The sequence below is a fragment of the Oncorhynchus mykiss genome, chromosome 21, assembly GCF_057628025.1.
Source record: "Oncorhynchus mykiss isolate SJ-2025 chromosome 21, ASM5762802v1, whole genome shotgun sequence".
NCBI lineage: Eukaryota > Metazoa > Chordata > Actinopteri > Salmoniformes > Salmonidae > Oncorhynchus > Oncorhynchus mykiss.
This window is the reverse complement of record NC_143042.1, coordinates 58,495,001-58,521,400: the sequence shown is the minus strand read 5'-3', so window position 1 is coordinate 58,521,400 and position 26,400 is coordinate 58,495,001. Positions and strand designations below refer to the sequence as shown.

Genomic DNA, 26,400 nt, shown 5'->3' with positions numbered 1-26,400 from the left:
AATCCCATGTGGGCTGGACATTTTAAACTATAAACACAGTGTTTTATAATCCTATGTGGGCTGGATATTTTAAACTATAAACACAGTGTTTTATAATCCCATGTGGGCTGGACAGTTTAAACTATAAACACAGTGTTTTATAATCCCATGAGGGCTGGACATTTTAAACTATAAACACAGTGTTTTATAATCCCATGTGGGCTGAACATTTTAAACTATAAACACAGTGTTTTATAATCCCATGTGGGCTGGACATTTTAAACTATAAACACAGTGTTTTATAATCCCATGTGGGCTGGACATTTTAGACTATAAACACAGTGTTTTATAATCCCATGTGGGCTGGACATTTTAAACTATAAACTATAAACACAGTGTTTTATAATCCCATGTGGGCTGGACAGTTTAAACTATAAACACAGTGTTTTATAATCCCATGTGGGCTGGACATTTTAGACTATAAACACAGTGTTTTATAATCCCATGTGGGCTGGAAATTTTAAATATAAACTATAAACACAGTGTTTTATAATCCCATGTGGGCTGGACATTTTAGACTATAAACACAATGTATTATAATCCCATGTGGGCTGGACATTTTAGACTATAAACACAGTGTTTTATAATCCCATGAGGGCCGGACAGTTTAAACTATGAACAGTGTTTTATAATCCCATGTGGGCTGGACATTTTAAACTATGAACACAGTGTTTTATAATCCCATGTGGGCTGGACATTTTAAACTATAAACACAGTGTTTTATAATCCCATGTGGGCTGGACATTTTAAACTATAAACACAGTGTTTTATAATCCCAAGTGGGCTGGACATTTTAAACTATAAACACAGTGGTTTATAATCCCATGTGGGCTGGACATTTTAAACTATAAACACAGTGTTTTATAATCCCATGTGGGCTGGACATTTTAAACTATGAACACAGTGTTTTATAATCCCATGTGGGCTGGACATTTTAAACTATAAACACAGTGTTTTATAATCCCATGTGGGCTGGACATTTTAAACTATAAACACAGTGGTTTATAATCCTATGTGGGCTGGACATTTTAAACTATAAACACAGTGTTTTATAATCCCATGTGGGCTGGACATTATAAACTATAAACACAGTGTTTTATAATCCCATGTGGGCTGGACATTTTAAACTATAAACACAGTGGTTTATAATCCCATGAGGGCTGGACAGTTTAAACTATAAACTATAAACACAGTGTTTTATAATCCCATGTGGGCTGGACATTTTAAACTATAAACACAGTGTTTTATAATCCCATGTGGGCTGGACATTTTAAACTATAAACACAGTGTTTTATAATCCTATGTGGGCTGGACATTTTAAACTATAAACTATAAACACAGTGTTTTATAATCCCATGTGGGCTGGACATTTTAAACTATAAACTATAAACACAGTGTTTTATAATCCCATGTGGGCTAGACATTTTAAACTATAAACACAGTGGTTTATAATCCCATGTGGGCTGGACATTTTAAACTATAAACACAGTGTTTTATAATCCCATGTGGGCTGGACATTTTAAACTATAAACACAGTGTTTTATAATCCCATGTGGGCTGGACATTTTAAACTATAAACACAGTGTTTTATAATCCCATGTGGGCTGGACATTTTAAACTATAAACTATAAACACAGTGTTTTATAATCCCATGTGGGCTGGACATTTTAAATATAAACTATAAACACAGTGTTTTATAATCCCATGTGGGCTGGACATTTTAGACTATAAACACAATGTATTATAATCCCATGTGGGCTGGACATTTTAGACTATAAACACAGTGTTTTATAATCCCATGAGGGCCGGACAGTTTAAACTATGAACAGTGTTTTATAATCCCATGTGGGCTGGACATTTTAAACTATAAACTATAAACACAGTGTTTTATAATCCCATGTGGGCTGGACATTTTAAACTATAAACTATAAACACAGTGTTTTATAATCCCATGTGGGCTGGACATTTTAAATATAAACTATAAACACAGTGTTTTATAATCCCATGTGGGCTGGACATTTTAGACTATAAACACAATGTATTATAATCCCATGTGGGCTGGACATTTTAGACTATAAACACAGTGTTTTATAATCCCATGAGGGCCGGACAGTTTAAACTATGAACAGTGTTTTATAATCCCATGTGGGCTGGACATTTTAAACTATAAACTATAAACACAGTGTTTTATAATCCCATGTGGGCTGGACATTTTAAACTATAAACACAGTGTTTTATAATGCCATGTGGGCTGGACATTTTAGACTATAAACACAGTGTTTTATAATCCTATGTGGGCTGGACATTTTAAACTATAAACTATAAACACAGTGTTTTATAATCCCAAATGGGCTGGACATTTTAAACTATAAACACAGTGTTTTATAATCCCATGTGGGCTGGACATTTTAAACTATAAACACAGTGTTTTATAATCCTATGTGGGCTGGACATTTTAAATATAAACACAGTGTTTTATAATCCCATGAGGGCCGGACATTTTAAACTATAAACACAGTGTTTTATAATCCCAAATGGGCTGGACATTTTAAACTATAAACACAGTGTTTTATAATCCCATGTGGGCTGGACATTTTAAACTATAAACACAGTGTTTTATAATCCCAAATGGGCTGGACATTTTAAACTATAAACACAGTGTTTTATAATCCCATGAGGGCCGGACATTTTAAACTATAAACACAGTGTTTTATAATCCTATGTGGGCTGGACATTTTAAATATAAACTATAAACACAGTATTTTATAATCCCATGTGGGCTGGACATTTTAAACTATAAACACAGTGGTTTATAATCCCATGTGGGCTGGACATTTTAAACTATAAACACAGTGGTTTATAATCCCATGTGGGCTGGACATTTTAAACTATAAACACAGTGTTTTATAATCCTATGTGGGCTGGACATTTTAAACTATAAACACAGTGTTTTATAATCCCATGTGGGCTGGAAATTTTAAATATAAACACAGTGTTTTATAATCCTATGTGGGCTGGACATTTTAAATATAAACTATAAACACAGTATTTTATAATCCCATGTGGGCTGGACATTTTAAACTATAAACACAGTGTTTTATAATCCCAAGTGGGCTGGACATTTTAAACTATAAACACAGTGGTTTATAATCCCATGTGGGCTGGACATTTTAAACTATAAACTATAAACACAGTGTTTTATAATCCCATGTGGGCTGGACATTTTAAACTATAAACACAGTGTTTTATAATGCCATGTGGGCTGGACATTTTAGACTATAAACACAGTGTTTTATAATCCTATGTGGGCTGGACATTTTAAACTATAAACTATAAACACAGTGTTTTATAATCCCAAATGGGCTGGACATTTTAAACTATAAACACAGTGTTTTATAATCCCATGTGGGCTGGACATTTTAAACTATAAACACAGTGTTTTATAATCCTATGTGGGCTGGACATTTTAAATATAAACACAGTGTTTTATAATCCCATGAGGGCCGGACATTTTAAACTATAAACACAGTGTTTTATAATCCCAAATGGGCTGGACATTTTAAACTATAAACACAGTGTTTTATAATCCCATGTGGGCTGGACATTTTAAACTATAAACACAGTGTTTTATAATCCCAAATGGGCTGGACATTTTAAACTATAAACACAGTGTTTTATAATCCCATGAGGGCCGGACATTTTAAACTATAAACACAGTGTTTTATAATCCTATGTGGGCTGGACATTTTAAATATAAACTATAAACACAGTATTTTATAATCCCATGTGGGCTGGACATTTTAAACTATAAACACAGTGGTTTATAATCCCATGTGGGCTGGACATTTTAAACTATAAACACAGTGGTTTATAATCCCATGTGGGCTGGACATTTTAAACTATAAACACAGTGTTTTATAATCCTATGTGGGCTGGACATTTTAAACTATAAACACAGTGTTTTATAATCCCATGTGGGCTGGACATTTTAAACTATAAACACAGTGTTTTATAATCCCAAGTGGGCTGGACATTTTAAACTATAAACACAGTGGTTTATAATCCCATGTGGGCTGGACATTTTAAACTATAAACACAGTGTTTTATAATCCCATGTGGGCTGGACATTTTAAACTATAAACACAGTGTTTTATAATCCCATGTGGGCTGGACATTTTAAACTATAAACACAGTGTTTTATAATCCCATGTGGGCTGAACATTTTAAACTATAAACACAGTGGTTTATAATCCCATGAGGGCCGGACAGTTTAAACTATGAACAGTGTTTTATAATCCCATGTGGGCTGGACATTTTAAACTATAAACTATAAACACAGTGTTTTATAATCCCATGTGGGCTGGACATTTTAAACTATAAACACAGTGTTTTATAATCCCATGTGGGCTGGACATTTTAGACTATAAACACAGTGTTTTATAATCCTATGTGGGCTGGACATTTTAAACTATAAACTATAAACACAGTGTTTTATAATCCCAAATGGGCTGGACATTTTAAACTATAAACACAGTGTTTTATAATCCCATGAGGGCCGGACATTTTAAACTATAAACACAGTGTTTTATAATCCTATGTGGGCTGGACATTTTAAATATAAACTATAAACACAGTATTTTATAATCCCATGTGGGCTGGACATTTTAAACTATAAACACAGTGGTTTATAATCCCATGTGGGCTGGACATTTTAAACTATAAACACAGTGGTTTATAATCCCATGTGGGCTGGACATTTTAAACTATAAACACAGTGTTTTATAATCCCATGAGGGCTGGACATTTTAAACTATAAACACAGTGGTTTATAATCCCATGTGGGCTGGACATTTTAAACTATAAACACAGTGGTTTATAATCCCATGTGGGCTGGACATTTTAAACTATAAACACAGTGTTTTATAATCCCATGTGGGCTGGACATTTTAAACTATAAACACAGTGTTTTATAATCCCAAGTGGGCTGGACATTTTAAACTATAAACACAGTGGTTTATAATCCCATGTGGGCTGGACATTTTAAACTATAAACTATAAATACAGTGTATTATAATCCCATGTGGGCTGGACATTTTAAACTATAAACACAGTGGTTTATAATCCCATGTGGGCTGGACATTTTAAACTATAAACTATAAATACAGTGGTTTATAATCCCATGTGGGCTGGACATTTTAAACTATAAACACAGTGTTTTATAATCCCATGTGGGCTGGACATTTTAAACTATAGACACAGTGTTTTATAATCCCATGTGGGCTGGACATTTTAGACTATAAACACAGTGTTTTATAATCCTATGTGGGCTGGACATTTTAAACTATAAACTATAAACACAGTGTTTTATAATCCCATGTGGGCTGGACATTTTAAACTATAAACACAGTGTTTTATAATCCCATGTGGGCTGGACATTTTAAACTATAAACACAGTGTTTTATAATCCCATGTGGGCTGGACATTTTAAATATAAACTATGAACACAGTGTTTTATAATCCCATGTGGGCTGGACATTTTAAACTATAAACACAGTGTTTTATAATCCCATGTGGGCTGGACATTTTAGACTATAAACACAGTATTTTATATACCATGTGGGCTGGACATTTTAAACTATAAACTATAAACACAGTGTTTTATAATCCCATGAGGGCTGGACATTTTAAACTATAAACACAGTGGTTTATAATCCCATGTGGGCTGGACATTTTAAACTATAAACACAGTGTTTTATAATCCCAAATGGGCTGGACATTTTAAACTATAAACACAGTGTTTTATAATCCCATGTGGGCTGGACATTTTAAACTATAAACACAGTGTTTTATAATCCCAAGTGGGCTGGACATTTTAAACTATAAACACAGTGGTTTATAATCCCATGTGGGCTGGACATTTTAGACTATAAACACAGTGTTTTATAATCCCATGTGGGCTGGACATTTTAAACTATAAACACAGTGTTTTATTATCCCATGTGGGCTGGACATTTTAAACTATAAACACAGTGTTTTATAATCCCATGTGGGCTGGACATTTTAGACTATAAACACAGTGTTTTATAATCCCATGTGGGCTGGACATTTTAGACTATAAACACAATGTATTATAATCCCATGTGGGCTGGACATTTTAGACTATAAACACAGTGTTTTATAATCCCATGAGGGCCGGACAGTTTAAACTATGAACAGTGTTTTATAATCCCATGTGGGCTGGACATTTTAAACTATAAACTATAAACACAGTGTTTTATAATCCCATGTGGGCTGGACATTTTAAACTATAAACACAGTGTTTTATAATCCCATGTGGGCTGGACATTTTAGACTATAAACACAGTGTTTTATAATCCTATGTGGGCTGGACATTTTAAACTATAAACTATAAACACAGTGTTTTATAATCCCAAATGGGCTGGACATTTTAAACTATAAACACAGTGTTTTATAATCCCATGAGGGCCGGACATTTTAAACTATAAACACAGTGTTTTATAATCCTATGTGGGCTGGACATTTTAAATATAAACTATAAACACAGTATTTTATAATCCCATGTGGGCTGGACATTTTAAACTATAAACACAGTGGTTTATAATCCCATGTGGGCTGGACATTTTAAACTATAAACACAGTGGTTTATAATCCCATGTGGGCTGGACATTTTAAACTATAAACACAGTGTTTTATAATCCCATGAGGGCTGGACATTTTAAACTATAAACACAGTGGTTTATAATCCCATGTGGGCTGGACATTTTAAACTATAAACACAGTGGTTTATAATCCCATGTGGGCTGGACATTTTAAACTATAAACACAGTGTTTTATAATCCCATGTGGGCTGGACATTTTAAACTATAAACACAGTGTTTTATAATCCCAAGTGGGCTGGACATTTTAAACTATAAACACAGTGGTTTATAATCCCATGTGGGCTGGACATTTTAAACTATAAACTATAAATACAGTGTATTATAATCCCATGTGGGCTGGACATTTTAAACTATAAACACAGTGGTTTATAATCCCATGTGGGCTGGACATTTTAAACTATAAACTATAAATACAGTGGTTTATAATCCCATGTGGGCTGGACATTTTAAACTATAAACACAGTGTTTTATAATCCCATGTGGGCTGGACATTTTAAACTATAGACACAGTGTTTTATAATCCCATGTGGGCTGGACATTTTAGACTATAAACACAGTGTTTTATAATCCTATGTGGGCTGGACATTTTAAACTATAAACTATAAACACAGTGTTTTATAATCCCATGTGGGCTGGACATTTTAAACTATAAACACAGTGTTTTATAATCCCATGTGGGCTGGACATTTTAAACTATAAACACAGTGTTTTATAATCCCATGTGGGCTGGACATTTTAAATATAAACTATGAACACAGTGTTTTATAATCCCATGTGGGCTGGACATTTTAAACTATAAACACAGTGTTTTATAATCCCATGTGGGCTGGACATTTTAGACTATAAACACAGTATTTTATATACCATGTGGGCTGGACATTTTAAACTATAAACTATAAACACAGTGTTTTATAATCCCATGAGGGCTGGACATTTTAAACTATAAACACAGTGGTTTATAATCCCATGTGGGCTGGACATTTTAAACTATAAACTATAAATACAGTGGTTTATAATCCCATGTGGGCTGGACATTTTAAACTATAAACACAGTGGTTTATAATCCCATGTGGGCTGGACATTTTAAACTATAAACTATAAACACAGTGTTTTATAATCCCATGTGGGCTGGACAGTTTAAACTATGAACAGTGTTTTATAATCCCATGTGGGCTGGACATTTTAAACTATAAACACAGTGGTTTATAATCCCATGTGGGCTGGACATTTTAAACTATAAACTATAAACACAGTGTTTTATAATCCCATGTGGGCTGGACAATTTAAACTATGAACAGTGTTTTATAATCCCATGTGGGCTGGACAGTTTAAACTATGAACACAGTGTTTTATAATCCCATGTGGGCTGGACATTTTAAACTATAAACACAGTGTTTTATAATCCCATGTGGGCTGGACATTTTAAACTATAAACACAGTGTTTTATAATCCCATGTGGGCTGGACATTTTAAACTATAAACACAGTGTTTTATAATCCCATGTGGGCTGGACATTTTAAACTATAAACACAGTGTTTTATAATCCCATGAGGGCTGGACAGTTTAAACTATAAACTATAAACACAGTGTTTTATAATCCCATGTGGGCTGGACATTTTAAATATAAACTATGAACACAGTGTTTTATAATCCCATGTGGGCTGGACATTTTAGACTATAAACACAGTATTTTATAATCCCATGTGGGCTGGACATTTTAAACTATAAACACAGTGTTTTATAATCCCATGAGGGCTGGACATTTTAAATATAAACTATGAACACAGTGTTTTATAATCCCATGTGGGCTGGACATTTTAGACTATAAACACAGTATTTTATATACCATGTGGGCTGGACATTTTAAACTATAAACTATAAACACAGTGTTTTATAATCCCATGAGGGCTGGACATTTTAAACTATAAACACAGTGGTTTATAATCCCATGTGGGCTGGACATTTTAAACTATAAACTATAAATACAGTGGTTTATAATCCCATGTGGGCTGGACATTTTAAACTATAAACACAGTGGTTTATAATCCCATGTGGGCTGGACATTTTAAACTATAAACTATAAACACAGTGTTTTATAATCCCATGTGGGCTGGACAGTTTAAACTATGAACAGTGTTTTATAATCCCATGTGGGCTGGACATTTTAAACTATAAACACAGTGGTTTATAATCCCATGTGGGCTGGACATTTTAAACTATAAACTATAAACACAGTGTTTTATAATCCCATGTGGGCTGGACAATTTAAACTATGAACAGTGTTTTATAATCCCATGTGGGCTGGACAGTTTAAACTATGAACACAGTGTTTTATAATCCCATGTGGGCTGGACATTTTAAACTATAAACACAGTGTTTTATAATCCCATGTGGGCTGGACATTTTAAACTATAAACACAGTGTTTTATAATCCCATGTGGGCTGGACATTTTAAACTATAAACACAGTGTTTTATAATCCCATGTGGGCTGGACATTTTAAACTATAAACACAGTGTTTTATAATCCCATGAGGGCTGGACAGTTTAAACTATAAACTATAAACACAGTGTTTTATAATCCCATGTGGGCTGGACATTTTAAATATAAACTATGAACACAGTGTTTTATAATCCCATGTGGGCTGGACATTTTAGACTATAAACACAGTATTTTATAATCCCATGTGGGCTGGACATTTTAAACTATAAACACAGTGTTTTATAATCCCATGAGGGCTGGACATTTTAAACTATAAACACAGTGGTTTATAATCCCATGTGGGCTGGACATTTTAAATATAAACTATGAACACAGTGTTTTATAATCCCATGTGGGCTGGACATTTTAGACTATAAACACAGTATTTTATAATCCCATGTGGGCTGGACATTTTAAACTATAAACACAGTGTTTTATAATCCCATGAGGGCTGGACATTTTAAACTATAAACACAGTGGTTTATAATCCCATGTGGGCTGGACATTTTAAACTATAAACTATAAACACAGTGTTTTATAATCCCATGTGGGCTGGACAGTTTAAACTATGAACAGTGTTTTATAATCCCATGTGGGCTGGACATTTTAAACTATAAACACAGTGGTTTATAATCCCATGTGGGCTGGACATTTTAAACTATAAACACAGTGTTTTATAATCCCATGTGGGCTGGACAATTTAAACTATGAACAGTGTTTTATAATCCCATGTGGGCTGGACAGTTTAAACTATGAACACAGTGTTTTATAATCCCATGTGGGCTGAACATTTTAAACTATAAACACAGTGTTTTATAATCCCATGTGGGCTGGACATTTTAAACTATAAACACAGTGTTTTATAATCCCATGTGGGCTGGACATTTTAAACTATAAACACAGTGTTTTATAATCCCATGAGGGCTGGACAGTTTAAACTATAAACTATAAACACAGTGTTTTATAATCCCATGAGGGCTGGACATTTTAAACTATAAACACAGTGTTTTATAATCCCATGTGGGCTGGACATTTTAAACTATAAACACAGTGTTTTATAATCCCATGTGGGCTGGACATTTTAAACTATAAACACAGTGTTTTATAATCCCATGTGGGCTGGACATTTTAAACTATAAACACAGTGTTTTATAATCCCATGAGGGCTGGACATTTTAAACTATAAACTATAAATACCGTGTTTTATAATCCCATGTGGGCTGGACATTTTAAACTATAAACACAGTGTTTTATAATCAAATGTTGGCTGGACATTTTAAACTATAAACACAGTGTTTTATAATCCCATGTGGGCTGGACATTTTAAACTATAAACACAGTGTTTTATAATCCCATGAGGGCTGGACAGTTTAAACTATAAACACAGTGTTTTATAATCCCATGTGGGCTGGACATTTTAAACTATAAACTATAAACACAGTGTTTTATAATCCCAAATGGGCTGGACATTTTAAACTATAAACACAGTGTTTTATAATCCCATGTGGGCTGGACATTTTAAACTATAAACACAGTGTTTTATAATCCCATGAGGGCTGGACAGTTTAAACTATAAACTATAAACACAGTGTTTTATAATCCCATGTGGGCTGGACATTTTAAATATAAACTATGAACACAGTGTTTTATAATCCCATGTGGGCTGGACATTTTAGACTATAAACACAGTATTTTATAATCCCATGTGGGCTGGACATTTTAAACTATAAACACAGTGTTTTATAATCCCATGAGGGCTGGACATTTTAAACTATAAACACAGTGGTTTATAATCCCATGTGGGCTGGACATTTTAAACTATAAACTATAAATACAGTGGTTTATAATCCCATGTGGGCTGGACATTTTAAACTATAAACACAGTGGTTTATAATCCCATGTGGGCTGGACATTTTAAACTATAAACTATAAACACAGTGTTTTATAATCCCATGTGGGCTGGACAGTTTAAACTATAAACACAGTGTTTTATAATCCCATGTGGGCTGGACATTTTAAACTATAAACACAGTGGTTTATAATCCCATGTGGGCTGGACATTTTAAACTATAAACACAGTGTTTTATAATCCCATGTGGGCTGGACAATTTAAACTATGAACAGTGTTTTATAATCCCATGTGGGCTGGACAGTTTAAACTATGAACACAGTGTTTTATAATCCCATGTGGGCTGAACATTTTAAACTATAAACACAGTGTTTTATAATCCCATGTGGGCTGGACATTTTAAACTATAAACACAGTGTTTTATAATCCCATGTGGGCTGGACATTTTAAACTATAAACACAGTGTTTTATAATCCCATGAGGGCTGGACATTTTAAACTATAAACACAGTGTTTTATAATCAAATGTTGGCTGGACATTTTAAACTATAAACACAGTGTTTTATAATCCCATGTGGGCTGGACATTTTAAACTATAAACACAGTGTTTTATAATCAAATGTTGGCTGGACATTTTAAACTATAAACACAGTGTTTTATAATCCCATGTGGGCTGGACATTTTAGACTATAAACACAGTGTTTTATAATCCTATGTGGGCTGGACATTTTAAACTATAAACTATAAACACAGTGTTTTATAATCCCAAATGGGCTGGACATTTTAAACTATAAACACAGTGTTTTATAATCCCATGTGGGCTGGACATTTTAAACTATAAACACAGTGTTTTATAATCCCAAATGGGCTGGACATTTTAAACTATAAACACAGTGTTTTATAATCCCATGTGGGCTGGACATTTTAAACTATAAACACAGTGTTTTATAATCCCATGAGGGCTGGACAGTTTAAACTATAAACACAGTGTTTTATAATCCCATGTGGGCTGGACATTATAAACTATAAACTATAAACACAGTGTTTTATAATCCCAAATGGGCTGGACATTTTAAACTATAAACACAGTGTTTTATAATCCCATGTGGGCTGGACAGTTTAAACTATAAACTATAAACACAGTGTTTTATAATCCCATGTGGGCTGGACATTTTAAACTATAAACTATAAACACAGTGTTTTATAATCCCATGTGGGCTGGACAGTTTAAACTATAAACTATAAACACAGTGTTTTATAATCCCATGTGGGCTGGACATTTTAAACTATAAACTATAAATACAGTGTTTTATAATCCCAAGTGGGCTGGACAGTTTAAATGATGAACTAAACCCTTCGTACCAATAGGGAACCACCTTTTTGCCTTGTTAATGGTTAAGATGCTGGTTTCCGAGCCGGTACCACCTACTTCAGTTTTGGATTGTGTGATCCGGACCCTCTGGGTCCCTGTTTGAGGCGTTCATACTCCTTATAGCTGCGGTAGTACTGTTGGATCAGAACCGCAGCCCGTCTAGACTGCTGGAATTTCTTCTGCTCATAGTAACTACGGAACTTAGACTGGATCAGTATCGCTGCCTGAGTCATCCTTTTATACAGAGCATACTGACAGAGGAGAGGAGAGGAGAGGAGAGGAGAGGAGAGGGAGCGAGCGAGAGAGAGAGAGAGAGGAAGGGAGGGAGGGAGGGAGGGAGGGAGGGAGGGAGGGAGGGAGGGAGAGAGAAAGAGAGAAAGAGGGAGATAGAGGGACAGGGGGTAGAGAGGAGAGGGAGAGAGGAGAGGAGAGGGAAGGAGGGAGGAGAGGGGGAGGGGAGGAGAGGGTTGAAGAAAAGGGGAGGGAGAGTTACACATCTTCTTGAACACATATAAACATACATTTAAGGACACAGCACACACTCCTCTTTCACTCCAGCCTAAAGCACATACCCACACAGGTTCCACACGCCAAATGCAGAGACACAATCTACACAAAGCCTTTAGTGAATGACAGTAGAGACAATCAGAGGTTAGACACGTTACCTTCAGAGCTATCCATGTTAGCTAGCATGATAATATCAGAGAGAGAGAGAGAGATGGAGGGATGGAGAGAGGGAAGGAGGCGTGGAGAAAGAGAGATACGGTAGATGAGAGGACAAAGAGAGTGGACTATTAGTGTTGTTGACACACACAGCATGTCACAAGCAGCAGGACAGCGACAGCGACTCTGCCTCCTCTCCAGTCAGAGGACAGGGGTTAGAGATCAGGGAAACCTCTGGGGTTTGGAGGTAAAGAAGTGTGTGCTGGGTAAAGGGGCGTGTCTCTACCTGCTTGTACTTCCTGTAGCATCGTTGGATGACGGCTGCTGCCATGTCCTGCTGTTCCTTCAACCTCCGACCCTGGACAGAGAGAATAAGATCAGCATTTAGGAGGGAGGGAGAGAGAATATGATCAGCTTCAGGTTAGGTCACCAGGGAACACTGTTAGGTCCCCAGGGAACACTGTTAGCTCCCCACTGTTAGGTCCCCCAGGGAACACTGTTAGGTCCCCACCGTTAGGTCCCCCAGGGAACAGTGTTAGGCCCCCCAGGGAACACTGTTAGGTCCCCACTGTTAGGTCCCCCAGGGAACAGTGTTAGGTCCCCCACTGTTAGGTCCCCCAGGGAACACTGTTAGGTCCCCACTGTTAGGTCCCCCAGGGAACACTGTTAGGTCCCCAGGGAACACTGTTAGCTCCCCACTGTTAGGTCCCCCACTGTTAGGTCCCCCAGGAAACACTGTTAGCTCCCCAGGGAACATTGTTAGGTCCCCAGGGAACACTGTTAGGTCCCCAGGAAACACTGTTAGGTCCCCAGGAAACACTGTTAGCTCCCCAGGGAACATTGTTAGGTCCCCCAGGAAACACTGTTTGGTCCCCAGAGAACACTGTTAGCTCCCCACTGTTAGGACCCCCAGGGAACACTGTTAGGTCCCCACTGTTAGGTCCCCCAGGGAACACTGTTAGGTCCCCAGGGAACACTGTTAGCTCCCCACTGTAAGGTCCCCCAGGGAACACTGTTAGCTCCCCACTGTTAGGTCCCCCAGGGAACACTGTTAGGTCCCCAGGGACATTATTAGGTCCCCCACTTTAGGTCCCCCAGGAAACACTGTTAGCTCCCCAGGGACATTATTAGGTCCCCCATGGAACACTGTTAGGTCCCCAGGGAACACTGTTAGCTCCCCACTGTTAGGTCCCCACTGTTAGGACCTCCAGGGAACACTGTTAGGTCCCCACTGTTAGGTCCCCCAGGGAACACTGTTAGGTCCCCCAGGGAACACTGTTAGGTCCCCCACTTTAGGTCCCCCAGGAAACACTGTTAGCTCCCCAGGGACATTATTAGGTCCCCCATGGAACACTGTTAGGTCCCCAGGGAACACTGTTAGCTCCCCACTGTTAGGTCCCCACTGTTAGGACCTCCAGGGAACACTGTTAGGTCCCCACTGTTAGGTCCCCCAGGGAACACTGTCAGCTCCCCACTGTTAGGTCCCCCACTGTTAGGTCCCCACTGTTAGGTCCCCACTGTTAGGTCCCCACTGTTAGGTCCCCCAGTGAACACTGTTAGCTCCCCAGCGAACACTGTTAGCTCCCCACTGTTAGGTCCCCACTGTTAGGTCCCCAGGAAACACTGTTAGCTCCCCAGGGAACATTTTTAGGTCCCCATGGAACACTGTTAGGTCCCCCACTGTTAGGTCACCAGGGAACACTGTTAGCTCCGCACTGTTAGGTCCCCACTGTTAGGACCCCCAGGGAACACTGTTAGGTCCCCACTGTTAGGTCCCCCAGGGAACATTGTTAGGTCCCCCAGGGAAAAATGTTAGATCCCCAATGTTAGGTCCCCCAGGGAACACTGTTAGCTTCCCACTGTTAGGTCCCCCAGGGAACACTGTTAGGTCCCCCACTGTTAGGTCCCCCGGGAAACACTTAGCTCCCCAGGGAACATTGTTAGGTCCCCAGGGAACACTGTTAGGCCCCCAGGAAACACTGTTAGCTACCCAGGGAACATTATTAGGTCCCCCAGGGAACACTGTTAGGTCCCCACTATTAGGTCCCCCAGGGAACACTGTTAGGTCCCCCACTGTTAGGTCCCCCAGGGAACACTGTTAGCTCCCCCACTGTTAGGTCCCCACTGTTAGGACACCCACTGTTAGGTCCCCACTTTTAGGTCCCCCACTGTTAGGTCCCCACTGTTAGGTCCCCACTGTTAGGTCCCCACTGTTAGGTCCCCACTGTTAGGTCCCCACTGTTAGGTCCCCACTGTTAGGTCCCCACTGTTAGGTCCCCCAGGGAACACTGTTAGCTCCCCCACTGTTAGGTCCCCACTGTTAGGACCCCCACTGTTAGGTCCCCCACTGTTAGGTCCCCACTGTTAGGTCCCCACTGTTAGGTCCCCACTGTTAGGTCCCCCAGGGAACACTGTTAGCTCCCCCACTGTTAGGTCCCCACTGTTAGGACCCCCACTGTTAGGTCCCCACTGTTAGGTCCCCCACTGTTAGGTCCCCACTGTTAGGTCCCCACTGTTAGGTCCCCACTGTTAGGTCCCCCACTGTTAGGTCCCCACTGTTAGGACCCCCACTGTTAGGGCCCCACTGTTAGGTCCCCCAGGGAACACTGTTAGGTCCCCCACTGTTAGGTCCCCACTGTTAGGTCCCCACTGTTAGGTCCCCACTGTTAGCTCCCCCACTGTTAGGTCCCCACTGTTAGGACCCCCACTGTTAGGTCCCCACTGTTAGGTCCCCCACTGTTAGGTCCCCACTGTTAGGTCCCCACTGTTAGGTCCCCACTGTTAGGTCCCCCACTGTTAGGTCCCCCACTGTTAGGTCCCCACTGTTAGGACCCCCACTGTTAGGGCCCCACTGTTAGGTCCCCCACTGTTAGGTCCCCAGGGAACACTGTTAGCTCCCCACTGTTAGGTCCCCACTGTTAGGACCCCCAAGGAACACTGTTAGGTCCCCTACTGTTAGGTCCCCCAGGGAACACTGTTAGGTCCCCACTGTTAGGTCCCCCACTGTTAGGTCCCCCAGGGAACACTGTTAGCTCCCCCACTGTTAGGTCCCCAGGGAACACTGTTAGGTCCCCCACTGTTAGCTCCCCAGGGAACACTGTTAGCTCCCCACTGTTAGGTCCCCCACTGTTAGGTCCCCCACTGTTAGCTCCCCAGGGAACACTGTTAGCTCCCCCACTGTTAGGTCCCCAGGGAACACTGTTAGCTCCCCACTGTTAGGTCCCCACTGTTAGGACCCCCAAGGAACACTGTTAGGTCCCCACTGTTAGGTCCCCCAGGGAACACTGTTAGCTCCCCCACTGTTAGGTCCCCAGGGAACACTGTTAGCTCCCCACTGTTAGGTCCCCCACTGTTAGGACCCCCAAGGAACACTGTTAGGTCACCACTGTTAGGACCCCCAAGGAACACTGTTAGGTCCCCACTGTTAGGTCCCCAGGGAACACTGTTAGGTCCCCACTGTTAGGTCCCCCAGGGAACACTGTAAGGTCCCCAGGAAACACTGTTAGCTGCCCAGGGAACACTGTTAGCTCCCCAGGGAACACTGTTAGGTCCCCAGGGAACACTGTTATGTCCCCAGGGAACACTGTTAGGTCCCCACTGTTAGGTCGCCCAGGGAACACTGTTAGGTCCCCACTGTTAGGTCGCCCAGGGAACACTGTTAGCTCCCCAGGGAACACTGTTAGGTCCCCAGGGAACACTGTTAGGTCCCCACTGTTAGGTCCCCCAGGGAACACTGTAAGGTCCCCAGGAAACACTGTTAGCTGCCCAGGGAACACTGTTAGCTCCCCAGGGAACACTGTTAGGTCCCCAGGGAACACTGTTATGTCCCCAGGGAACACTGTTAGGTCCCCACTGTTAGGTCGCCCAGGGAACACTGTTAGGTCCCCACTGTTAGGTCGCCCAGGGAACACTGTTAGGTCCCCAGGGAACACTGTTAGGTCCCCCACTGTTAGGTCCCCCACTGTTAGGACCCCAGGGAACACTGTTAGGTCCCCCACTGTTAGCTCCCCAGGGAACACTGTTAGCTCCCCACTGTTAGGTCCCCGACTGTTAGGTCCCCCACTGTTAGCTCCCCAGGGAACACTGTTAGGTCCCCACTGTTAGGTCGCCCAGGGACCACTGTTAGGTCGCCCAGGGAACACTGTTAGGTCGCCCAGGGAACACTGTTAGGTCGCCCAGGGAACACTGTTAGGTCCCCAGGGAACACTGTTAGCTCCCCCACTGTTAGGTCCCCAGGGAACACTGTTAGCTCCCCACTGTTAGGTCCCCACTGTTAGGACCCCCACTGTTAGGTCCCCACTGTTAGGTCCCCAGAGAACACTGTTAGGTCCCCACTGTTAGGTCCCCACTGTTAGGTCGCCCAGGGAACACTGTTAGGTCCCCAGGAAACACTGTTAGCTCCCCAGGGAACACTGTTAGGTCGCCCAGGGAACACTGTTAGCTCCCCACTGTTAGGACCCCCAGGGAACACTGTTAGGTCGCCCAGGGAACACTGTTAGGTCGCCCAGGGAACACTGTTAGGTCGCTCAGGGAACACTGTTAGGTCGCCCAGGGAACACTGTTAGGTCCCCAGGAAACACTGTTAGCTCCCCAGGGAACACTGTTAGGTCGCCCAGGGAACACTGTTAGGTCGCCCAGGGAACACTTTTAGGTCGCCCAGGGAACACTGTTAGGTCGCCCAGGGAACACTGTTAGGTCCACAAATGGTATTTTAGTTGTTACAGTTGCTTGTGGGCTAGAGACATTATCAACCGTACCGGTATGGAGTACATTTACATTATCTACTGTACAGGCATGGAGTACATTTAAATCATCAACATATTTCTCCGGCAGCGCTGTCAATAACTGGAAGTAAGAGCATTATGCCTTCTCTAGAGAACAGAGAGAGAGAGAACAGAGAGAGAACAGAGAGAGAACAAAGAGAGAGAATTGAGACAAAAAACAGAGAGAGAGAACAGAGACAGAGAACAGAGAGAGAGAACAGAGAGAGAACAGAGAGAGAGAGAACAGAAAGAGAATAGAGCGAGAGAACAGAGAGAGAGAACAGAGAGAGAGAACAGAGAGAGAACAGAGAGAGAACAGAGAGAGAACAGAGAGAGAGAACAGAGACAGAAAACAGAGAGAGAGATAGAACAGAGAGAACAGAGAGAGAGCAGAGAGAGAGAGAACAGAGAGAGAACAGAGAGAGAGAACAGAGACAGAAAACAGAGAGAGAACAGAGAGAGAGAACAGAGAGACAGAACAGAGAGAGAGAACCGAGACAGAGAACAGAGACAGAGAACAGAGACAGAGAACAGAGAGAGAGAGAACAGAGAGAGAGAACAGACAGAGAACAGACTGAGAGAACAGAGAGAGAGAACCGAGAGAGAACAGAGAGAGAGAACCGAGAGAGAGAACCGAGAGAGAACAGAGAGAGAGAACAGAGAGAGAACAGAGACAGAAAACAGAGAGAGAGAACAGAGAGAGAGAGAACAGAGACAGAGAATGGAGAGAGAGAACAGAGAGAACAGATAGAGAACAGGGACAGAAAACAGAGAGAGAGAACAGAGAGAGAGAACAGAGAGAGATCAGAGAGAGAAAACAGAGAGAGAACAGAGAGAGAGCAGAGAGAGAACAGAGACAGAAAACAGAGACAGAGAACAGAGAGAGAGAACAGAGAGAGAGAACAGAGAGAGAGAACCGAGAGAGAGAACCGAGAAAGAGAACCGAGAGACAGAACAGAGAGATAGAACAGAGACAGAAAACAGAGAGAGAGAGAACAGAGAGAGAACAGAGAGAGAGAACAGAGACAGAAAACAGAGAGAGAGTACAGAGAGAGAACCGAGAGAGAACAAAGAGAGAACAGAGAGAGAGAACAGAGAGAGAACAGAGACAGAAAACAGAGAGAGAGAACATAGACAGAAAACAGAGAGAGAGAACAGAGAGAACAGAGAGAGAGAGAACAGAGAGAACAGAGAGAGAGAACAGAGACAGAGAATGGAGAGAGAGAACAGAGAGAACAGAGAGACAGAACAGAGAGACAGAACAGAGAGATAGAACAGAGACAGAAAACAGAGAGAGAGAGAACAGAGAGAGAACAGAGAGAGAGAGAACAGAGAGAGAACAGAGAGAGAGAACAGAGACAGAAAACAGAGAGAGAGTACAGAGAGAGAACCGAGAGAGAACAGAGAGAGAACAGAGAGAGAGAACAGAAACAGAAAACAGAGAGAGAGAACAGAGAGAGAGAACAGAGCGAGAACAGAGCGAGAGAACAGAGAGAGAACAGAGAGAGAGAGAACAGATACAGAGAACAGAGAGAGAACAGAGAGAAAAAAGAGAGAGAACAGAGACAGAGAACAGAGAGGGAACAGAGAGAGAGAACAGAGAGAGAACAGACTGAGAGAACAGAGAGAGAACCGAGAGAGAACAGAGAGAGAGAACCGAGAGAGAACAGAGAGAGAACAGAGACAGAAAACAGAGAGAGAGAACAGAGAGAGAGAGAACAGAGACAGAGAATGGAGAGAGAGAACAGAGAGAACAGATAGAGAACAGAGACAGAAAACAGAGAGAGAGAACAGAGAGAGAGAACAGAGAGAGATCAGAGAGAGAAAACAGAGAGAGAACAGAGAGAGAGCAGAGAGAGAACAGAGACAGAAAACAGAGACAGAGAACAGAGAGAGAGAACAGAGAGAGAGAACAGAGAGAGAGAACCGAGAGAGAGAACCGAGAAAGAGAACCGAGAGACAGAACAGAGAGATAGAACAGAGACAGAAAACAGAGAGAGAGAGAACAGAGAGAGAACAGAGAGAGAGAACAGAGACAGAAAACAGAGAGAGAGTACAGAGAGAGAACCGAGAGAGAACAAAGAGAGAACAGAGAGAGAGAACAGAGAGAGAACAGAGACAGAAAACAGAGAGAGAGAACATAGACAGAAAACAGAGAGAGAGAACAGAGAGAACAGAGAGAGAGAGAACAGAGAGAACAGAGAGAGAGAACAGAGACAGAGAATGGAGAGAGAGAACAGAGAGAACAGAGAGACAGAACAGAGAGACAGAACAGAGAGATAGAACAGAGACAGAAAACAGAGAGAGAGAGAACAGAGAGAGAACAGAGAGAGAGAACAGAGAGAGAACAGACACAGAAAACAGAGACAGAGAACAGAGAGAGAGAACCGAGACAGAAAACAGAGAGAGAGAGAACAGAGAGAGAACAGAGAGAGAGAACAGAGACAGAAAACAGAGAGAGAGTACAGAGAGAGAACCGAGAGAGAACAGAGAGAGAACAGAGAGAGAGAACAGAAACAGAAAACAGAGAGAGAGAACAGAGAGAGAGAACAGAGCGAGAACAGAGCGAGAGAACAGAGAGAGAACAGAGAGAGAGAGAACAGATACAGAGAACAGAGAGAGAACAGAGAGAAAAAAGAGAGAGAACAGAGACAGAGAACAGAGAGGGAACAGAGAGAGAGAACAGAGAGAGAGAACAGACTGAGAGAACAGAGAGAGAGAACAGAGAGAGAGAACCGAGAGAGAACAGAGAGAGAGAACAGAGAGAGAACAGAGACAGAAAACAGAGAGAGAGAACAGAGAGAGAGAGAACAGAGACAGAGAATGGAGAGAGAGAACAGAGAGAACAGATAGAGAACAGAGACAGAAAACAGAGAGAGAGAACAGAGAGAGAGAACAGAGAGAGAGAACAGAGAGAGATCAGAGAGAGAAAACAGAGAGAGAACAGAGAGAGAGCAGAGAGAGAACAGAGACAGAAAACAGAGACAGAGAACAGAGAGAGAGAACAGAGAGAGAGAACAGAGAGAGAGAACCGAGAGAGAGAACCGAGAAAGAGAACCGAGAGACAGAACAGAGAGATAGAACAGAGACAGAAAACAGAGAGAGAGAGAACAGAGAGAGAGAACAGAGACAGAAAACAGAGAGAGAGTACAGAGAGAGAACCGAGAGAGAACAAAGAGAGAACAGAGAGAGAGAACAGAGAGAGAACAGAGACAGAAAACAGAGAGAGAGAACATAGACAGAAAACAGAGAGAGAGAACAGAGAGAACAGAGAGAGAGAGAACAGAGAGAACAGAGAGAGAGAACAGAGACAGAGAATGGAGAGAGAGAACAGAGAGAGAACAGAGAGACAGAACAGAGAGACAGAACAGAGAGATAGAACAGAGACAGAAAACAGAGAGAGAGAGAACAGAGAGAGAACAGAGAGAGAGAACAGAGAGAGAACAGACACAGAAAACAGAGACAGAGAACAGAGAGAGAGAACAGAGAGAGAGAACCGAGACTGAAAACAGAGAGAGAGAGAACAGAGAGAGAACAAAGAGAGTGAACAGAGACAGAAAACAGAGAGAGAGTACAGAGAGAGAACCGAGAGAGAACAGAGAGAGAGAACAGAGAGAGAACAGAGAGAGAGAACAGAAACAGAAAACAGAGAGAGAGAACAGAGAGAGAGAACAGAGCGAGAACAGAGCGAGAGAACAGAGAGAGAACAGAGAGAGAGAGAACAGATACAGAGAACAGAGAGAGAACAGAGAGAAAAAAGAGAGAGAACAGAGAGAGAACAGAGAGGGAACAGAGAGAGAGAACAGAGAGACAGAACAGAGAGAGAACAGAGAGAGAACAGAGACAGAAAACAGAGAGAACAGAGAGAGAACAGAGGGAGAGAACAGAGAGAGAACAGAGACAGAAAACAGAGAGAGAGAACAGAGAGAGAGAACAGAGCGAGAGAACAGAGAGAACAGAGAGAGAGAACAGAGCGAGAGAACAGAGAGAGAACAGAGAGAGAGAACAGATACAGAAAACAGAGAGAGAGAACAGAGAGAGAGAACAGAGAGAGAGAACAGAGAGAGAGAACAGAGAGAGAGAACAGAGAGAGAACCGAGAGAGAGAACAAAGACAGAAAACAGAGAGAGAGAACAGAGAGAGAGAACAGAGAGAGGGAACAGAGAGAGATAACAGAGAGAGAGAACAGAGAGAGAGAACCGAAAGAGAGATCAGAGAGAGAGAACAGAGAGACAGAACAGAGAGAGAAAACAGAGACAGAAAACAGAGAGAGAGAACAGAGAGAACAGAGACAGAGAACAGAGAGAGAGAACAGAGAGAGAACAGAAAGAGAGAACAAAGAGAGAGAACAGAGAGAGAGAACAGAGACAGAAAACAGAGAGAGAACAGAGAGAGAGAACAGATAGAGAGAACAGAGAGAGAAAACAGAGAGAAAACAGAGAGAGAACATAGAGACAGAACAGAGAGAGAGAACAGAGAGAGCAGAGAGAGAACAGAGAGAGAACAGAGAGAGAGAACAGAGAGAGAGAGCAGAGAGAGAACAGAGAGAGAGAACAGAGAGAACAGAGAGAGAGAACAGAGAGAGAACAGAGAGAGAACAGAGACAGAAAACAGAGAGAGAGAACAGAGAGAGAGAGCAGAGAGAGAACAGAGAGAGAGAACAGAGAGAGAGAACAGAGAGAGAACAGAGAGAGAACAGAGAGAGAACAGAGACAGAAAACAGAGAGAGAACAGAGAGAGAGAACAGAGAGAGAACAGATAGAGAGAACAGAGAGAGAGAACAGAGAGAGAGAACAGAGAGAGAGAACAGAGAGAGAGAACAGAGAGACAGATTAAGTAGTTAAATCGTCTTGACGTCAGCAATACAGTGGCTGGAGAACATGAATGAATGAAGCCTGCAGAGAACATGAACCAATGTAACACAGGATGTGTCTGCATAGCTCCTGCCTCCAGGGTTCAGGGTTTATATTGTACCTTGTATCGTCTGAAGGCGTTCTGAATGATGCGCGCAGCCTCGTACAGTTCTCTCTGCTCAGAGTCAGTCAGAGTCAGCAGAGCAAAGTCTCTCTCCATCCTCCCATTGGCCGAGGCGTTCAGGAACTCCGCCCACGCCACACTACTGGGGGGCCGCAGCCTCTGGAGGGCCAGGGTACTGAGGTGGGAGGGGGGGTACACACATCTAGTAGAGACACACACACACACATGCACACACACACACACACACACACACACACACACACACACACACACATCGCTGGTTAGATGCTGTGGAACATCTGGAGGGCCAGGGTACTGAGGTGGGGGGTACACACATCTAGTAGAGACACTCATTCAGGTATGGGGGGGGGGGGGGGGGGGGGTACACAATCTAGCAGAGACACTCATTCAGGTATGGGAGGGGGGGGTACACAATCTAGCAGAGACACTCATTCAGGTATAGTGGGGGGGGGGGGTACACACATCTAGCAGAGACACTCATTCAGGTATGGGGGGGGTACACAATCTAGTAGAGACACTCATTCAGGTATAGTGGGGGGGGGGGGGTACACACATCTAGCAGAGACACTCATTCAGGTATGGGGGGGGGTTCACACATCTAGTAGAGACACTCATTCAGGTATGGGGGGGGTACACACATCTAGTAGAGACACTCATTCAGGTATAGTGGGGGGGGGGGGGGTACACACATCTAGTAGAGACACTCATTCAGGTATGGGGGGGGGGTACACACATCTAGTAGAGACACTCATTCAGGTATAGGGGGGGGGGGGGGTACACACATCTAGCAGAGACACTCATTCAGGTATAGGGGAGGGGGGGGTACACACATCTAGCAGAGACACTCATTCTGGTATAGGGGAGGGGGGGGTACACACATCTAGTAGAGACACTCATTCAGGTATAGTGGGGGGGGGGGGGGTACACACATCTAGCAGAGATACTCATTCAGGTATACGGGGGGGGGGGGGTACACACATCTAGCAGAGACACTCATTCAGGTATAGTGGGGGGGGGGGGGGGGGGGTACACAATCTAGCAGAGACACTCATTCAGGTATAGTGGGGGGGGGGGGTTCACACATCTAGCAGATACACTCATTCAGGTATAGTGGGGGGGTACACAGCGAGAAGTTGCTATGGTTTCTAAAACAGATTGGTTGGTAGATGGTATTTATGTTCTGTGGTTACTATAACAGCTGGTTGGTAGATGGTATTTATGTTCTGTGGTTACTATAACAGCTGATTGGTAGATGGTATTTATGTTCTGTGGTTACTATAACAGCTGATTGGTAGATGGTATTTATGTTCTGTGGTTACTATAACAGCTGATTGGTAGATGGTATTTATGTTCTGTGGTTACTAAAAGACAGAGAGGAGTGTGTGTGTACCTGGACAGAGAGGTGTGTGTGTGTGTACCTGGACAGAGAGGTGTGTGTGTGTGTGTGTACCTGGACAGAAAGGTGTGTGTGTACCTAGACAGAGAGGTGTGTGTGTGTGTGTGTACCTGGACAGAGAGGAGTGTGTGTGAGTGTCCAGGTAAGTGGCCAACCAGGGCATGGTATCGGATATCACCGTGTTGTCCCGCCTCTCTCTGAGCGGTGACTCCGCCCCCCTGGACAATTCCTCTTGTTTGATTCGCTCAGGAGTCGCCTCGATGATCTGCTCTGCTAACGTTGCCATGTCAACCTGGGGGCAAAACGAGAAAGCTATCAGGTGTGTGTGTGTTCCACATTCCAAAATATTACATTAGCCACTGATTGTTTTGAAACATAATTTTGTCTTGCATTTTTTTGGGGGGGGGGGTCAGCTTTAATATTGCAGATAGATTGGAGCTTCCATCAATGTCTGCATCATTTCCGATCCCCCATATCTATACATTTTTTTAAAATATATATTTTCCCCTAACCATCACTCCCCTAATTGGAGTAATATAATGGACAACAACAACTTATATATACTACAGTGCCTTCGTATTCACACATTCTGTTACGTTACAGCCTTATTCTAAAATGGATAAAAAATATATATATATAATCAATCTACACACAATACCCCATAATGACTCGATACCCCATAATGACACAATACCCCATAATGACTCCCATGATGACTCGATACCCCATAATGACTCAATACCGCATAATGACTCAATACCCCATAATGATACAATACCCCATAATGACTCCCATAATGACTCGATACCCATAATGACACAATACCCCATAATGACTCAATACCCCATAATGACTCAATACCCCATAATGACACAATACCCCAAAATGACTCCCATAATGACTCAATACCCCATAATGACTCGATACCCCATAATGACTCGATACCCCATAATGACTCGATACCCCATAATGACTCAATACCCCATAATGACTCAATACCCCATAATGACTCAATACCCCATAATGACTCAATACCCCATAATGACTCAATACCCCATAATGACACAATACCCCATAATGACTCGATACCCCATAATGACTCAATACCCCATAATGACTCAATACCCCATAATGACTCAATACCCCATAATGACTCAATACCCCATAATGACTCAATACCCCATAATGACACACTACCCCATAATGACACACTACCCCATAATGACTCAATACCCCATAATGACACAACACCCCATAATGACTCAATACCCCATAATGACAAAGGGAAAACAGTTTTTAAAAAACATTTTTGCAAATGTATTAACAATAAAAAAACAGAAATAACTTATTTACATAAGTATTCAGACCCTTTGCTATGAGAGTCAAAATTGAGCTCAGGTACATTCTGTTTCCATTGATGATCCCTGAAATGTTTCTACAATTTGATTGGAGGCTGTGACGTAACAAAATGTGGAAAAAGACAAGGGGTCTGAATACTTTCCGAAGGCACTGTACATGTTATGGACACAAAGTATTTTACAATAGTTATCGTTTGTTTGTTTAACATCCCACTCTTTAGCTCTACTGAACCCCTCCCATCTATCTCTGAACACGAATCATTTCATTTAGATTTTTCAAAAATTCAGAACCTTTCTATTCTCATAATTTCTACAGATTGTAAATTAAAGATAAACATTCTTGCTAAAAGTATTATTATATTATTGATCGATTGACTACTTTTCCAATCACCCAGGTGTGTTATCTGCAGGGTTAGCTCCAGGTTAATGTCACCCAGGTGTGTTATCTGCAGGGTTAGCTCCAGGTTAATGTCACCCAGGTGTGTTATCTGCAGGGTTAGCTCCAGGTTAATGTCACCCAGTAGTGCTATCTGCAGGGTTAGCTCCAGGTTAATGTCACCCAGTAGTGCTATCTGCAGGGTTAGCTCCAGGTTAATGTCACCCAGTAGTGCTATCTGCAGGGTTAGCTCCAGGTTAATGTCACCCTGTAGTGCTATCTGCAGGGTTAGCTCCAGGTTAATGTCACCCAGTAGTGCTATCTGCAGGGTTAGCTCCAGGTTAATGTCACCCAGTAGTGCTATCTGCAGGGTTAGCTCCAGGTTAATGTCACCCAGGTGTGTTATCTGCAGGGTTAGCTCCAGGTT

General features: G+C 41.9%; 1 protein-coding gene across 3 annotated transcripts in view; it reads right to left on the bottom strand.

Moving 5' to 3' along the window:
- Positions 1 to 26,400, bottom strand: part of camta2 (calmodulin binding transcription activator 2) — a 131,079-nt gene that overhangs the window by 4,576 nt on the left and 100,103 nt on the right. For 2 of the 3 annotated variants that reach the window (XM_090214961.1, XM_090214962.1), the window contains exons 17-21: positions 24,350 to 24,531; positions 22,820 to 23,024; positions 13,369 to 13,440; positions 13,085 to 13,105; positions 12,477 to 12,670 (exon numbers count right to left, since the gene is read on the bottom strand). In XM_090214961.1, the coding sequence (XP_090071087.1) occupies positions 12,477 to 12,670; positions 13,085 to 13,105; positions 13,369 to 13,440; positions 22,820 to 23,024; positions 24,350 to 24,531 (674 nt within the window). The remainder of the gene's footprint in view (positions 1 to 12,476; positions 12,671 to 13,084; positions 13,106 to 13,368; positions 13,441 to 22,819; positions 23,025 to 24,349; positions 24,532 to 26,400) is intronic. The other variant, XM_090214963.1, reaches the window with a different exon arrangement.